Raw genomic sequence first — 17238 nt, forward strand, 5'->3', positions numbered from 1 at the left:
AAAATATAAAAATAATCAATGTACAACACCGCCATCTTGTGGTGAAATAATAGTATTGCACCCACAAGTAAGAAATCGCCTGAATCTAATTCATGGTCTCAATCTATGGGTGTAACAGAGGATGTACCTACAGAGGAGAAACTTGTAAGGATTTGTTAAGAGTCCAAAATATTGGGCATAAATTAAACTAATTACAGAAATATGGATGAAAATGGATAAAAACTAATCCACGCAAAAGACATCAAGTGGATCTCCTCTAAAAATGTATAAGATGGGAAATGGGTAAAGATGAAAAAAGTTGATATAACTATAACCCATAGCAGGAATTCTTAACCCAGACTGGCTCACCATTCAATGAGAAGGGAGACCAGACTGCAAACATAAGAGAGGGATTAAAATAAATAAATAAATAAATAATAATTATATATATATATATATATATATATATATATATATATATATATATATATATATATATATATATATATATATATATATATATATATATCATGTTGTTAACAGCTGAACCTAGTTCGACCATGATATATATTCTTGAACACATTCAGATGGTGGGTATGAAGTGCAGGATTAGAAAATTATAAATGGCGGGGCCTTTCCAGGTCACCCCCTTTGGCGCCAAAACTCACAATATATAAGAGCAGTTTTTTTGTGCATAGCTGTGGATGGTGGGATATTGGTGCTGTATATTCCTATGGTGAGTGTTATCCCTTTTGGTCATAATAGTGATCTTTATGTATATTGTACTGGCTTTTTATGCAACTTCTAGAATGTATTGTCCTCACATGCCAGTGTATAAAGAGGAGGTGCATTTAAATCATCAAATGCTTTGGAGGACTGGAGGTTTCTTCTGTTGCCTTATGGTAGTAATATATACAGTGGGTACGGAAAGTATTCAGACCCCCTTAAATTTTTCACTCTTTGTTATATTGCAGCCATTTGCTAAAATCATTTAAGTTCATTCTTCTTCCTCATGAATGTACACATAGCACCCCATACTGACAGAAAAACACAGAATTGTTGACATTGTTGCAGATTTATTAAAAAAGAAAAACTGAAATATCACATGGTCCTAAGTATTCAGACCCTTTGCTCAGTATTTAGTAGAAGCCCCCTTTTGATCTAATACAGCCAGGAGTCTTTTTGGGAAAGATGCAACAAGTCTTTCACACCTAGATTTGGGGATCCTCTGCCATTCCCCCTTGCAGATCCTCTCCAGTTCTGTCAGGTTGGATGGTAAACGTTGGTGGATAGCCATTTTTAGGTCTCTCCAGAGATGCTCAATTGGGTTTAAGTCAGGGCTCTGGCTGGGCCATTCAAGAACAGTCACGGAGTTGTTGTGAAGCCACTCCTTCGTTATTTTAGCTGTGTGCTTAGGGTCATTCTCTTGTTGGAAGGTAAACCTTCGGCCCAGTCTGAGGTCCAGAGCACTCTGGAGAAGGTTTTTGTCCAGGATATCCCTGTACTTGGCCGCATTCATCTTTCCCTCGATTGCAACCAGTCGTCCTGTCCCTGCAGCTGAAAAACACCCCCACAGCATGATGCTGCCACCACCATGCTTCACTGTTGGGACTGTATTGGACAGGTGATGAGCAGTGCCTGGTTTTCTCCACACATACCGCTTAGAATTAAGGCCAAAAAGTTATATTTTGGCCTCATCAGACCAGAGAATCTTATTTCTCACCATCTTGGAGTCCTTCAGGTGTTTTTTAGCAAACTCCATGCGGGCTTTCATGTGTCTTACACTGAGGAGAGGCTTCCGTCGGGCCACTCTGCCATAAAGCCCCGACTGGTGGAGGGCTGCAGTGATGGTTGACTTTCTACAACTTTCTCCCATCTCCTGACTGCATCTCTGGAGCTTAGCCACAGTGATCTTTGGGTTCTTCTTTACCTCTCTCACCAAGGCTCTTCTCCCCCGATAGCTCAGTTTGGCCGGACAGCCAGCTCTAGGAAGGGTTCTGGTTGTCCCAAACGTCTTCCATTTGAGGATTATGGAGGCCACTGTGCTCTTAGGAACCTTAAGTGCAGCAGAAATCTTTTTGTAACCTTGGCCAGATCTGTGCCTTGCCACAATTCTGTCTCTGAGCTCTTCAGGCAGTTCCTTTGACCTCATGATTCTCATTTGCTCTGACATGCATTGTGATCTGGAAGGTCTTATATAGACAGGTGTGTGGCTTTCCTAATCAAGTCCAATCAGTATAATCAAACACAGTTGGACTCAAATGAAGGTGTAGAACCATCTCAAGGATGATCAGAAGAAATGGAAAGCACCCGAGTTAAATATATGAGTGTCACAGCAAAGGGTCTGAATACTTAGGACCATGTGATATTTCAGTTTTTCTTTTTTAATAAATCTGCAACAATGTCAACAATTCTGTGTTTTTCTGTCAGTATGGGGTGCTATGTGTACATTCATGAGGAAGAAGAATGAACCTAAATGATTTTAGCAAATGGCTGCAATATAACAAAGAGTGAAAAATTTAAGGGGGTTTGAATACTTTCCGTACCCACTGTATATATTCCTTTTTTTTTTTTTCAGGTAAACTGCCTACTGATGTGTTACACCTCCCTTTTGCTATTACACGTAGATATTATGGTTTCTAAATCCCTTTACATATAAAGACTTTTACAAACTAATGGCTTTCTTCTTGCCACTCTTCCATAAAGGCCAGATTTGTGGAGTGCATGACTAATAGTTGTCCTGTGCTTCTGTGATTAATGCGCTCCTTCCCCGGCCTGTCAGTTTAGGTGGACGGCCATGTCTTGGTAGGTTTGCAGTTGTGCCATACTCTTTCTATTTTCGAATGATGGATTGAACAGTGCTCCGTGAGAGATGTTCAAAGCTTGGGATTTTTTTTTTATAATCTAACCCTGCTTTAAACTTCTCCATAACTTTATCCCTGACCTGTTTGGTGTGCTCCTTGGCCTTCATGAAGCTGTTTGTTCACTAAGGTTCTCTAACAAACCTCTTAGGGCTTCACAGAACAGCTGTATTTATATGGAGATTAAATTACACACAGGTGGACTCTATTTACTAATCAGGGGACTTCTGAAGGCAATTGGTTCCATTAGATTTTAGTTAGGGGTATCAGAGTAAAGGGGGCTTAATACAAAATGCATGCCTCACTTTTCATATATTTTTTAGTAAAACATTTTGAAAACCATTTATCATTTTCCTTCCACTTCACAAATATGTGCCACTTTGTGTTGGTCCATCACATAAAATCCCAACATGACAAAATGTGGAAAATTTCAAGAAGTATGAATACTTTTTCAAGGCACTGTATGTATTGAATATTGATTATTGTGCTCTGATTGGATGGCTTGTATCACCCAAGGAGAACACTCTTCAGGTTTTTATAATGTGTTTTAACTATTTTTTTGTATAAAATACTTACTTTTAATATCAATATCTGACCATCTCTTCCTGGTACCAGTAAGGTCGGCTAAACCTTTTTTTCTATTTGTTGATGATATTTATAGATGAGGTACTATAAATATAGCTCGTCTCTCTCCTTTCAATTAGAAAATGTGGTATAAACGTTTAATAATCAGTAATATAGCAGTTCAGGTCTATATCTATATTCAACCCCTGAGGGTGGGGGAATTAGAGCCTAAAAATCCATCCATTGGAGTGCTGAGCTGTGGAGGGGCAGGGAGTGGCCGGCTAAGGCTCTCAGCGGCTCGCCGAGAGGCTGATACAGGTGTCGGTTCCAGGCACCTGGTAGATCTGGACTTCATTGTCGCGATGGCTGGACCGGCTTCTGTGACATCAGCAGAGAGCAGACCTCAGACCGCTCTCTGCTGAAAACAGGTCACAGAAGTGCAAAAGGAACTGCACTCCTGTGAACAAGCTTTGTCTATACTTATCCTTTAATTCCTAAAAAGTGGCCCTTTGGGATTGCTCTTACCAAATTCAGATGAAGACAGCTTCGGGTCTACATGTACCCATTGTGATCGGTTTCGTCAAAATGGGTATGTGTTCCTGATTTGTATATCTCTAGGTCCAGAGATTGGATCATCGATTCATGCTAGTGAATTTTATGGCATAATTGTTGGAGTTCATATGTGCTAAGAACTCTTCTATTTCAGCTAGTGATCCCTTCCAAATGACAAATAGGTCATCTATATAGCGTCTGTACAATTTCAGCTGAGACCAAATATTGGTAAAATGATATACCAGAGTTTGTCATCCTTGTACGATTTTCATGCTTAAATATTTGTAATTTGTTTTTTAATGAATGTGAACAGCCTTTATACCCCCGCATAGTGTATATTGCCTGAGCGGATCAACATGTTCCATTGAGTTCAGGTATTTACATTATCTTTCGTCCCCTGCCTCCATGTTAGAGGAGACCAACCAAAGAATAAACATCCTATTAATAAATTAAAACCGGAAATAGCGGTTCGTCCTTTCCTGAAGACATCAATGACGGTGAAACATATGTCGGAGTGGGAATTAGTCACTTCCGGGTCCATGTAACTTATTATCTGGGCTGGTGGTGAGGAGGCAGCATGGACCTCACGCCAGCGCCAGAGGAACAAGTGTTACCCACACATACTGTATACACCAGTGCCGGTTTTAGGCACATTTACATGTGAGTGCAAAATTTTATTTTATCTTTCATTACCATCAAACAAACATACTACACTATATAATCTTTTATTTAAGTCTACTATGGAGTCATTTTCTCTATCCTTACAATACACTAATGCAGCAAACGAGTAGAGAGGTTGCAGCTGAGAAATTCCTACTGGATACCATAAGTGATTTTTGACCTTCCTGTAAAAGGGGGTTAAGCACCTCCATACTGAATCCCTTTTTTGGTGTTGGGAACTGTCACATTGGACTTTTTTTGTACTTTTTTGCATATTATTTTAATGTACAATACTGGGATATTTTACCATGGTTATATGGTCATCCACGATGGTGGAACATTGCTTTTATACCATATAGGCTCACCGCCCACTTTCTTAGGTACACCTGTTCAATTGCTTGGTAACACAAATTGCTAATCAGCCAAATCACATGGCAGCAACTTAATGCATTTAATTTAAGAAACGATTGGGCAATTTAGGGCTTTGCATGCACAAACTGGATCAGTGGGTACCAGTTCAAAAGAGAATGGACAGACTGTCTCCTCTAGTGGAACTTTCAGTCTGCCTGGCCAGTTGCAAGCCCAACTCCAGCCAAACGTTTTTATGAGACATGCAGAATGAGATAGGGTTAGCACTTCTGACAATGCTTGCTCCTTCCTGTCCTGGTGACAACTACTCCTGTCAAATAATGTACAGGTGTCACAGGCACAGGAAATTACGGAAAATCGACACAGTTTGGTCACAGACAAAAATAAAAACCTGAAAGAAGTGTTTTAAGCAGTGTTGCACCGATACTCATGCTGGTATAAGCATGGATACTAAGCATTTGCATGAGTACGAGTACTTGGGCAAATGTTCCGATACCTGAAATCGATATCTTTGCGGTGCGATTTGAGCCCATACAAAATGAATAGGCTCAAATCGCACTGCAAAGAATCACATGTGCTTCGAACAGGAATGCATGCGATTTTAATAGGTGGAATTCCTATCCGAATCAAATGCATTTTCCCCCACTGATCCTGTTTGAACCCAGGCTTGTCATAGTGACTTCAGACAGGGTTCACACAGGAAGCGGTGGGGGAACTGCATGCAATTTGCACAGGAATGGCACCGCATTCCTGTTCAAATCGCATGCGATTCTTTGCACTGCAATCTGAGCTCATTAATTTTGTTTGGGCTCAAATCGCCCGACAAAAGTATCGGTACTCGGGATTGTACTTGACCAAAAGTAGCAGTACAAAGTAAAAAGAAAACGTATTGGTGCAACCCTAGTTTTAACTTCTCCCCACTCTAAAACAAGCAAAAAAAAAAAATAGCTGGAGTTAGACTTTAAAAGATCTAATCCAAATAAAACAGAACAAAAAACGAATCTCCCCTCTCTCCCTCACCACTATATTCATCCGGTCTCCTCCTGGGTCTGCGATCTCCAGCTATCTTACCTGGCCGGGCCAGAAGGACATATTTCCAAGCATGCGCAGCTCAGGGTACAATTGCAAAACAGGCATGTAAGTTAGTTTAGTCACAGAAGAGATAAAGCATACCTCTTCTGCAATACAGAGCCTGCCTGCTTGCATTTTTTTTATATTTAACATTTAGTTCTGCTTTAAGTAAACTCTAGTATAGCTTTTTTTTTTTATTTTATTTTTGTTTTACAGCAGAACTGATTTTTTTTTCTCTTGTGTATATGTCAGCAAATCACTATACGAATACCTAGTTCTGCAGCAATATCGTCAGTCACACTGACCCTAGAAAGATTCATGTAATCAACACTCACCCAGTTTTCATGGGCCTTCTTCTCATGACTTGCAATCTGAAAAAAAATTGAGCATTCAAAAACCGTCAGGGAAAGGTGTAACAAGGATATCTCTGAAAATTCACATGACCTCTCATCACTGTACAGGTGAAAACAGAGAACATTTACACTTTCTTACCTGGTTCTTGAAGGATCTCTCCGTTTTCTGCAGTTCTTCCTCCATTTCCTGAATTCGCTGCCTGCAAGTTAAAATACATTATAGAAAATCCTATTTTACAAATAACTTTTAATTAAATGAAGACTCCTGTCTTCTCTGAACGCTGAATTAGAAGATGCTGACCACAATCAATATCCAGCACAAGTCTTACATAAACATATACCATCAATTATTTTTCAAATAATTTGTCAACAGTAATATCATGCACTACCTTCCAGGAACTAAGTTGGTCAAAGACAATCTATGGTCTTTATTTAACGGAAAAATGACAATTAAAAAAACACAATAAAATATACAGTACATCTCTGCAATACACATTTCCCCAGGTTTTATCTAGCTGCTGCGAAATCAAATGAGCGCCTGTTATTGGCTGACAAGGCCTGTGCTGCACTTAAATCCCAACCAGACACATCAGCCCTGCCTGCTGGAATTCATAACTCTGCCTACCCCACCTCACTCTGTTCCACTCTACATGCATACAATGAGTTCTTTCCCAGCAAACCAATTCTGATGCCTTGGCTACCAAGAGGCTGTGGGCAATTAACAGAGTGGCACTGGCAGAGAGTCCGCATCATTCTTCTAAACTGGAAAAATGGCGCAACATAACTACATTAACAAAAGGACACAAACATTTTGGTATTTAGGAGTGATCTGCTACATTCTTCATGCCGTGTTTTCATCAGACACCACATAGACAGCAGTAGAGTTGCAGATGCCTGCCCTGGCTCCCTCTGCCTGCACATGTCCCCCTTCCTCTCTAATGAAAAACGGTTTCTCACAATGGGAAAAGGGAGAATAAAAAAAAATACTGGGACATGGTGTCAACGAGAAAAGGAAAGTTTGGGGGTAAATTAGCATTATACCTGAAAAAATACTTTAAGATAAGCATGTTAAAGAGGAGCTCCAGTCTGGGCAAAAAAACTAAAAGTCAGCAGCTACAAATACTGTAGCTGCTGACTTTTTATTTAAAGGACACTTACTTGTCCGGGGATCCCCGGCACCCCGAGCTGATTCTTCAATCGGCTTCCAGTACAGGTGCTGGCATCTTCATTAAGGGAAACTGGTAGTAACTAAAAAAGCTGCGCTTTCTGAATGATCCCGCTGTCTTCTGGGATCTGTGTGTGTCCCAGGAGGCAGCGGAGGGAAGGAGGGGCCAGAAATACTCTGAGATCGCTGTGGCGATCTTACCCAGAAGTAAGTAAAACCAGGTACACGCCCCCCCTGGAGGGTGCAAACAAGCGAAGCTTCTCCTTTTGGGTGGAGCTCTGTGCTCACTGTGCAGAGACTGACCTGTCAGACCGTTCCTTCATGGGGAGATCGGATAAAAATCGCATCTGATTCGACCCGCTGGAAGGATGGCGAACATATCGCCATACGTTTGTTTTCAGCGTATCTTGTCGGATTGGATGCCAGGCAGGCATCAACGGACATCTGCCTCCCCATAAATGAGAATGGGTGGCCCGATCAAGTCCGCCTGAAAAACGGGCAGGTGGACCTGATCAGTCAGATCGTGTGAAAGGGGCCTAAATGTAACTGTGCTTCTGTGTTTCTCAGTTTCTGTTCCAAGACTTCCTAGAGAGCCTGAAAACAATACTTTGTACAGGTGAAAAATGACATATCTGCACACAATATTGGATGTCCAGGCAGACAAAACATGAACAGTCTTATTTATATAGTCTTCCAATCCAGATGAATTATTCTAAGTAACCTAAATGAACTTGGTCTTGATGTTCCAAATGGTAGTGGAAAAAACACAACTGTAATTACAAACAAGAGAAGGGTGCAATGAGCTTGTGTACATACATGTGTAAGAAATAGAAAAAAACCCTTCCAATAAGATGGATGGAATAATACTTTAAATCAGTCTTGCATCCTGATAACAGAAGTCAACCAAATGTATAGAAACAATGGCCTAAATATTCTCCACCCAAAAACAGATTATTCAGCAAAATAATGTTTGCGATCATTGGCTGACTTGCCACATACAGAGCTCCATTTTTGACTACTTTTACAAGAATATAAGGCTGGTTTGAAATGTTATTCTATCTGATCGGTCTGTCTTAGGCTGGCCATACATGTTCAATTATTTTGTACAAGTTTCCTTTAAATTTACTTTAAACTATGTAGTGCAAAGGCCTGCCTAATTGGATACAACTGTAAGTTGTTGTTTTGACCTCATAATATATGGTTTTTGGTAAATCTAAAGGAAAATTGTACATGGAGATTGAACATGTATGGCCAGCCTTATTGTGATGAAATATTTGGCTTTTTATTTTTTATGCACATATTTGAGATAATACACAAGGTTTTGCACCCTTCTCTTGTTAGGTATTGCCATGTATAGGTGTTTTTTTTTTTTTTTATATCATTAGTCATTCCAGGATGGTAGTTACAATGTCTGGCTTAAACACAGACACTAAATAGGAATGCCACAAGCCTGTTTAAGAAATTTACTAGTCAGAAGAAGCAGCAACAAACATGTAAATGTTGTTTTCACTAACAAGGATATTTCTAAAGTAGTGACTGTTTAACAATTCTAGTACTCTAAAGAAGAGAAACAACATGCATTGAACACATAATTGAGATACAGAGATTACGATTTCTTGTTCTAGTTTAACCTAGCTGATTGCATCAGGTCTTGTATCGTCGGGACAAGGAATCAGAATACTGTACTTGTATATTTTCACTTCTTCAACGGCAAGGATGGCTTTTTCATCTGCTACAGATAATCTTTGTTCCTTCTCCTGACGCTCATACTCCTCTTGGGTAAGTTTTCTAGAAAAAAATCACATGGGGAAAATCAGTGCTAATAACCTGGAATCTAGAGCAACAGTACCGGTCCTGACAGGAGCATAAAAAGACTGCTAAATGTTAAAAGCGATTCTGTCGCTAAAATAATACTGGCACTACTTAGTCTGACCAAAGACTGGATTTCTGGACCCTGATGCGCTCTGTGCTTCCTCGCACCAACCACTTCAAGCACAGAAGAGCACGTAAGAACCTGAGAACATAACCACCTACTACTACTCCATTTCTCCAGGACGGAGCGTCACATTCACATAATAGTGTATAAGCGCTACTCAGGCCTGGAATAAAGCATGCCCCCTTGCCGCCGCCCAAAGAAAAAAAAGAAACTGAAGTGATGTAACCAGATCAGCATAAGGGGTAACAAAAAAAAAAAAGAAAAAAAAAAAAAGTATCCATATACACACACATACATATATCTTTTCCCTTGTTCCCATTTCTCCCCCCCCCCCCCCTTTTGTAATGAACACCGTATCTTGACTAGTTCTATACTATGATTTGCTGGGGAATTTTGGGATGTTGGTTTATACTATGCTTGCTATCATTTTCACCAATCTAAAACGAACATACCACTGCTGTTTTCCTGTTTTTTTGAAACTTGAATAAACTAAGTAAAAAAAAAAAAAAAAAAAAGGACTATATAAACACCTATCAGTAAATGTAGAAAAGGGTATTGAGGATAAATATTTTGTGTATTTGCACATTAAGGATATTTACTTCTGAAGTGCCATCTCCTTCTGCTGATAGAGCTCAGTGAGGATCTCTACTTTCTGGCGCATTGTTTTGCATTCGTTGTCCAGTCGTGTTTTTTCAGACTGCAAAGAACTGCTGTCGTGCTGAAGTTGTTTAATTTGCTCTAAAAAAGACATAGGACACAAAGCTAAATAAATAGAATATTTGTTTCTTCAAAGAAAAGTCAGTTTGTTCATTCAGCCTATCTAGCTGAGTGAACAAATTTCAACAAACAGCCTGAAATGGAAATGGGATTTCACCAATATCTCACAAAAGCTTTCACGGTAATGTAATTTTAATAGAGGTTTTCAGACTTCTTATAACTGCAGCTTTCAATAAATAATATCTGGTCACCCTGTCATGTGTTTGTTCAGACACTTCCAGTTATGGGGTGACAACGGTTTCCAAATTTTGCTTGGGTAGTCACCCTGTCACATGCACCTCTGGAGTAGTACTGTCAACATACGCTGCAGAGGAAATCCATGATGTGCAGCCAATGCTGGAATGCATATCAGCAGCATTTCATGCAATCAAGGATGAAAAAAAAACCTTAAAAACAATATTTTGCGGGGGGAAAAAAAACAACAAAGCAGTGGTTTATGATGCCTAGTACTTTAGAAAACAAAATGTCATCCAGTTGGGATTCAGATATACTGTAAGATTTCTTTGAACAATACCATGATTTAGTGATCATCATTGTTATTTACTACAGGGGTTCTAAATTCAGTTTCAACAAGATATATTGCTTGTTTGGGTTTCCTCAAAACATTTGGGTTTCCTTCTATAAGGCCAAAACATACTGGTACTTTTAGCCTCAAACTGGCAACACTGGTGTATATGGCTGTGTAATTGTGGGGAGGACAACAGAGTAAGTTACTCTCCAGCACAGGTACTGATATGAAAGTTTTTTTTTTTTTTTTTTCTGCAGTATTTAGGCAAAACAGAAATAAGGCAACCGAACAGATAGAAACGTTTACAAACCTTCTAGTTCATGACGTGCAGAAATCTCATCTGTCAGCTTCCTCTGATACAGATCTTTTTCTTCCTCAATTATGGATAGCGTTGTTTTCACCTAACGTACCCAAAACATGATTTTAAAACACAAACAATAAAAGCAGTCTTTCTGAACAATTCATTCCTATCAACAAAATACAGATAGCCAGATTCTACAGCTCTCTCTATCCATTCAGAGTTGTCCCCAGAAGATTGCTTGACTTTGGCCACCACAGTCCCCCAACTGGAGACTGATTCAAGAACACTATTAGCATGGAATGTTTAAATTCTACCAATGTTTTCACTAGTTTCTGTTTCCGTGTGCCCCTGATTTCTCTCTCTCTATCCCATTTCTCTCTCTCTATCCTTACTGGTCCCATCAACTTGGGTGCAACTGGCCTGCCTGATTTTTCAAGCAATAAATGCCAGCGGCTGTAGCCGCAAGCAATAATCACTGTGTGTTCTCCCAGCTGGGATGGCTACCTACCACCATGAAAACAAAATAGCTCAGTGGGAGAGATTCCCCCATAAACACTGTGCAACCTGTGTTTACAGGAAAAAAAATCAAATCATCTATGGCCGGCCATAGATGGTGCATATTTCTTTCCAGCAATGACAGGTTGCATGAAAGAAATTTGCACAATTTCCCATCAACACAGACCGTGTTCACAAATGAATCCAGCAAGCTGGTTGTATCCAAGTTGCCCGATCAATTTAGTACATTCAGCCTGCCCATAAATGGTTTGAATCTTGGCCAGTTCCTGCTAAACCGGGTGGAGACTAGAGCAGTGTATGGTCAGCCTTAGTCTAAAACCACTTTAAAGTAACCCTTATGTACACGTGTAGGGAGCAACTCTGGAGGACAGTGATTGAGATGAATTGTTCAGTATTTTTTCAACCTGCTGTGAAAATACTGTCAGGGCCAAATGAATAGGTAAGTTGGCTTGTTTGGCAAAGTGCAAACGCAATGCCATTTGAATTTTTGCAATTGCAAATCTGTAATAAACAAAAAAGAAAAAGGACACCATCATGCCAATCTGTGTCTACATGAACACAACCTAAAATCGTATCTTAAGGTTATGCTAGCAGTTCAGAAAAAAACTTTTTCATCTCTGCATGATTCGCAATAAATCATTAAAGGGGAATAAAGCTCTCAAAGAAAACAAACAAAAAAAAAACACAACATATCAGTACATTTACTCTGAGCTTTATAATCCCACTAGGTTACATAAAATTTGCACTAACGTGTTGATTATATTATGTGATAAATATATGGGATTGCGCAACTTATGCACATGTTGTATTGGGAAAAATCTGAAGGAAAATTTGTTTTTTTAACATTTTTTACCATTTATTCCCATGAAAACCAAAGAAAAAAAATATATGTATAGAAATTGGCTATGAAATTAAAACCCTATTTATCTTTGTAAAAAAATTATGTATAATATTTTAGGGAAGATTACAAACCCCGAAAAAATGGATTTTTGTAAAATCTTACCGTAAAATCCTTTTCTCTTAGCTCATTGACAGACGTAGTCCTCGGTGATACAGCACCTTCGGGTTATGTTGCCTCCACAGGAGCAGGACTAGACAGGAAATTAAAATGCTCTGGCCACACCCTAGGGGCAGTCCCAGAGGGTATATCCTCTCTCTCTCTGCCTCAGCAAATCAGTTATGTCAAAAAGCAGTCTTTAGAGATTTTAACCCAACCCAACTCCAAAACAGAGGGGCGGGGACTACGTCTGTCAATGAGCTAAGAGAAAAGGATTTTACGGTAAGATTTTACAAAAATCCATTTTTCTCTATCGCTCATTGACAGACGTAGTCCTCGGTGATACACCACCTTCGGGACGTCCCAGAGCAGTATCACAAATAAGGGGTGGGAAAATGGAAATCAAATCCCAATCTAGAAGGCCCAACCGGTGCCAACTAGAAGTTTACAATGCTCATCCTTAATGATGAGACTCAACAAAAAAGAAATTTTTCAAACAGAAAAAAACTCTCGAGGTAGACCACCGGTCTCCTCAAATTGCGGCCTGCAAAACCTTGCGGCCAAATGAGGCATCCGCCGATGCCGTCACATCAATTTTATAGAATTTTGTAAAGGTATGTACCGACGACCAGGTGGCCGCCTTACATACCTGGACCACTGACGCCTGATGGCGAAAGGCCCAGGAAGTACTGAGCGCTTGAGTGGAGTGCGCCCTAACAGGGAACGGAGGACTCTGACCCTTAATAGAATAAGCCTGTACCACCGTCTGTCTAATCCATTTGGCAATGGTCGCGGCAGATGCAGGCAAACCCTTTCTGGGGCCATCCGTGATCACAAAAAGTGAATCCGTCTTACGGAATGATTCCGTAGCTTTCAGGTATACTCTCATTGCCCGAACCACATCCAAGGAATGCAACGCATGTTCCCGATGATGCTTGGGCTGAGGACACAAGGAAGGTAGTACAATATCTTCATTCAGATGAAAATCTGAAACCACCTTAGGAAGAAAGGATGGCTTAGGATGAAGTACTACCTTATCCCTATGAATCACTAGGTATGGGGACTGGCATGATAATGCAGCCAGTTCTGACACCCTGCGAGCAGAAGTGATAGCCACCAAGAAGGCCACCTTCTGGGATAAAGTAAACAAGGGAATCTCCCTGATGTTTTCAAAGGGAGGTTTCTGTAGAACCGACAAAACTAAATTAAGATCCCAGGGCGGTAAGGGCGCGCGGACTGGTGGAGCCAGGTGCCGCACCCCCTGGATGAAATTCCGCACCAAGGACTTGGTAGCTAAAGGTTTCTGAAAGAAGATTGCTAATGCTGAAACTTGACCCTTGATGGTGCTCAAGGCTAGCTTCTGCTCAACCCCTTGTTGCAAAAAAGCCAATATTCGAGTCACCGAATAGGTACGTGGAGGAAATCCTAAAGATTCGCACCACGCAATATAAGTCTTCCATGTGTGATAATAGACCTTGCTGGAAGTCGCTTTCCTTGCTTTAATAAGGGTAGGAATGACTGAAGCTGACAAACCTCTGTCCTTCAGTACTTGGGTCTCAATGGCCAGGCCATTAAAACCAGCGACTGTAAAGCACGATGGTAAATTGGTCCTTGAGACCACAGACACTCCCTGAGACGAAGTTCCCACGGAACGTCTGCGACTAGCCTGTCCAAGTCGGCCAGGCCGGCTTGACGAGGCCAGCCTAGAATTTCTAGGACCACTGGTGCTGACTGGATCTGAACCAGGCGTCCCTAGAGCTATCTGGCCCCGACCATCCGAGAAAGTCTGGTCGTTTTCTGTTCCCACACATTTATCAGATACCTGATTGCTATCAGGAAGGGTGATCTTTTCTGGTTGAACCTCAGGGACCAAAGTCACCCGGCTAGAGGCTTCTTGGCCTGTCTGGTCAACCAGATCCGATTCCTGTGGGGAATTGAGACTAATCTTAGGAAAAGGTAAAGGAAAAGATCTATTCAGGGAACGGTGACTACCGCTCCCTGTAGTACTTAAATGTTGGAAGGGAAGAATCGCACCGGTAGTAGTAGTTGATGCTCGATCTAATGTCCTGAATACCGGTGAAAACGTCCCCCCACCCTCAAACTGGGTGGGGGCGCACCTTCAGGCTGTGTACTCCTTTGCTTCGGGTTTGGCTGAGTTGGTCCTCTGTTTGTCCAACCAGCCTTTCTTGAACCCTCCTGGAGGAGTCTTGCCTTTCCCGCTTGTTCCAGCCGGGCATGCGAACCCTTTATGGGCGGTAAAGAAAGGTCCTCGCTTGTTGCGAGGTCCCTTAGCTTTAGCAGCCTGTGGCAAAAAAGTGCTCTTGCCCCCAGTGGCATCCTTAATGATTTCATCTAGGGTGGCCCCAAATAGACGATTCCCCTGAAAGGGGAGATTCGTCAAGGTCTTTTTGGAACCTAGGTCAGCTGACCAGCATTTTAACCACAGCACACGTCTGAGGATTACCGCTGACATAGATGCATGCCCTAATAGGGGAGTAGTGTCCAAGGCTGCGTCACAGATAAACTGTAGCCCTTGTATAATCTGTTCCATCAAATCAGATGTTTCCTGGGGAATATCTTTTCCCCTAAGGTCTTGGCGTACCAATCTCGCCCATTCCGTAAGTGTCTGGGAAACTAGACCAATAACAATTACTGGTCTAAATGCTGACCCTATCAGAGAGAAGATGGTGCGGGACTCTGCTTCCATCTTTCGATCCACCGGATCCTTAAAGGACGAAGTGTCCTCCACTGGGATAACCGTGGCTTTATTCAGCCTGGAAATAGGTGGATCCACCACTGGTGGTACCGTCCATTTCTTAATGATGGATTCCTCAAACGGATAGCGTCTAGCAATACGCTTGGAAATAGTAAAGGTACGTTTAGAATGCTCCCATTCTCCTTTAATCTGATTACCAAAACACTTGGGTACAGGAAAAACCTTCACCGTTTTGATGGGCTTGTTAGTACCAAAAGGAATCTCTGTATCAGTTGCTTCTGCCGGTAAAACCTCAAGTTTTAAGGTTTCCTGCACTGCCACAACTAGTGCGTCCACCAATGCTTCTTCCTGAATTATAGCGGGAGAAGAAACGTCCTCCTCACTGTCTGAGGGAGCTTTACCTGAGGTAACAGCCCTTGCAGAGGGACCTGCAACTGCAGTGACCATCTCTGAATCTGAGTCAGAGGTGTCAGATAATATAGGGGTAGGCGGGGGTCGCTTCCTTGACCCTCGTCCCTGACAGGCCGCCTCCACCCGAGCCACTATAGACTCCAAAATTGCTGTAAATGCCTCTACACTCTGTGCACCGGCGGGTCCCGTGGCCCCCTCGAGGGAAACAGGTGGGGGAATTTGTGTGGTAGGGTCCATGATTATTCCAGTAACTTCCCGGATAATATAATTCAAAATTAAAAAACTTTTTTTTTTTTTTTTCACAGACCCCCAGCGCCACAAAAGCCCCTTAGTGTTACCTGCTAGGGATCCCTATCGATCGAGAGAGAGAGAGAGAGAGAGAGATAGACCCCCAGGCTCACCACTTGATGCTCAGAGTTTAACTGCAACAGGTTACAGCGCTGTCTTGACAAACAGGAAGTCTTTTGGCTGGCTGCCCAGGAAGAAAGGAGGCGGCTCCGCCCCTCTGCACGCCTTCCGGCGCCTCCCCTAGCTCCACGAGGTGTTTGGATCACCTCAAACATGGCCGCCCCCATGCTGGAGACACGAGGCTACGCCAAAATGGCGGGTCGTGCAATCCAGCAAATAAAAATGGCGGCGGCCTGTACCGAATAGCGGTGTGCTGCAGGGCACACAACACTATCTCTGCATGGGGTTTTTTGGCGTGGTTGGCGGTACCGGCCCTGGGGGACCTCATGGCCGTTCGGAAGGCCTGCTATAGCTGGAGATTTGACTAGGAAGGCAGTCTACATGTCCGTGGCTTCTGACAGGTAGGTACCTTATTCTCCAAACCAAGCCTCCTGGCTTTTTGCACATAAAATCACACTCAAAGTAGGGGGATCTGTGCCATGTTATAGGATAGAGGGGGACTCTATCTTACCATACAGAGAGGGGCCCGCGTTCACCACAAGACCCGTCAGGGGGAAAAGGGGGAACATACTACTCACCATACCGGAACCAGGCGGGCACCAACTCCTGACAGTACCCCTCTCCACCGGGGCGGGAGGGCTGTCGACCAATACAGACGCCGTGACTCATGGTCTTTGGCGTTTCAGCGAGACGTTTAACTCGCGGGGTCAGTCCCTTAATGGGACTTTTGTCGCGGCCGACCCAGCGCGGAGCTATGGCCTGCACGCGCTTGTAGGCTGAACTGGGGTGACCACCGGATCTCAACATCCAGCCCGTCGCCCAGTTCAGCTTTCTTGCTTGAAGATCTCACAGGAACACTGGAGAAAAAAGCTGTCTAAAAAATCTTTTTAAGAAAAAAATCTTGCCAGGACCGAAGATCCCAGCAAGGTATCTAGGTCCTTACTCCTAACTAGACAGAAAATAACTGATTTGCTGAGGCAGAGAGAGAGAGGATATACCCTCTGGGACTGCCCCTAGGGTGTGGCCAGAGCATTTTAATTTCCTGTCTAGTCCTGCTCCTGTGGAGGCAACATAACCCGAAGGTGCTGTATCAC

The 17238-nt window shown here is 42.2% G+C and overlaps 1 protein-coding gene across 1 annotated transcript in view; it reads right to left on the minus strand.

Annotated features, from left to right (window-relative positions):
- Nucleotides 1-17238, minus strand: part of MIA3 (MIA SH3 domain ER export factor 3) — a 195802-nt gene that overhangs the window by 31020 nt on the left and 147544 nt on the right. The window contains exons 19-23 of the mRNA XM_082250981.1: nt 11106-11196; nt 10110-10248; nt 9261-9362; nt 6549-6609; nt 6392-6427 (exon numbers count right to left, since the gene is read on the minus strand). Coding sequence (XP_082107107.1) covers nt 6392-6427; nt 6549-6609; nt 9261-9362; nt 10110-10248; nt 11106-11196 — 429 coding nt within the window. The remainder of the gene's footprint in view (nt 1-6391; nt 6428-6548; nt 6610-9260; nt 9363-10109; nt 10249-11105; nt 11197-17238) is intronic.

This window comes from Pelophylax lessonae, assembly GCF_965119305.1.
Source record: "Pelophylax lessonae genome assembly, chromosome: 3".
Lineage (NCBI taxonomy): Eukaryota > Metazoa > Chordata > Amphibia > Anura > Ranidae > Pelophylax > Pelophylax lessonae.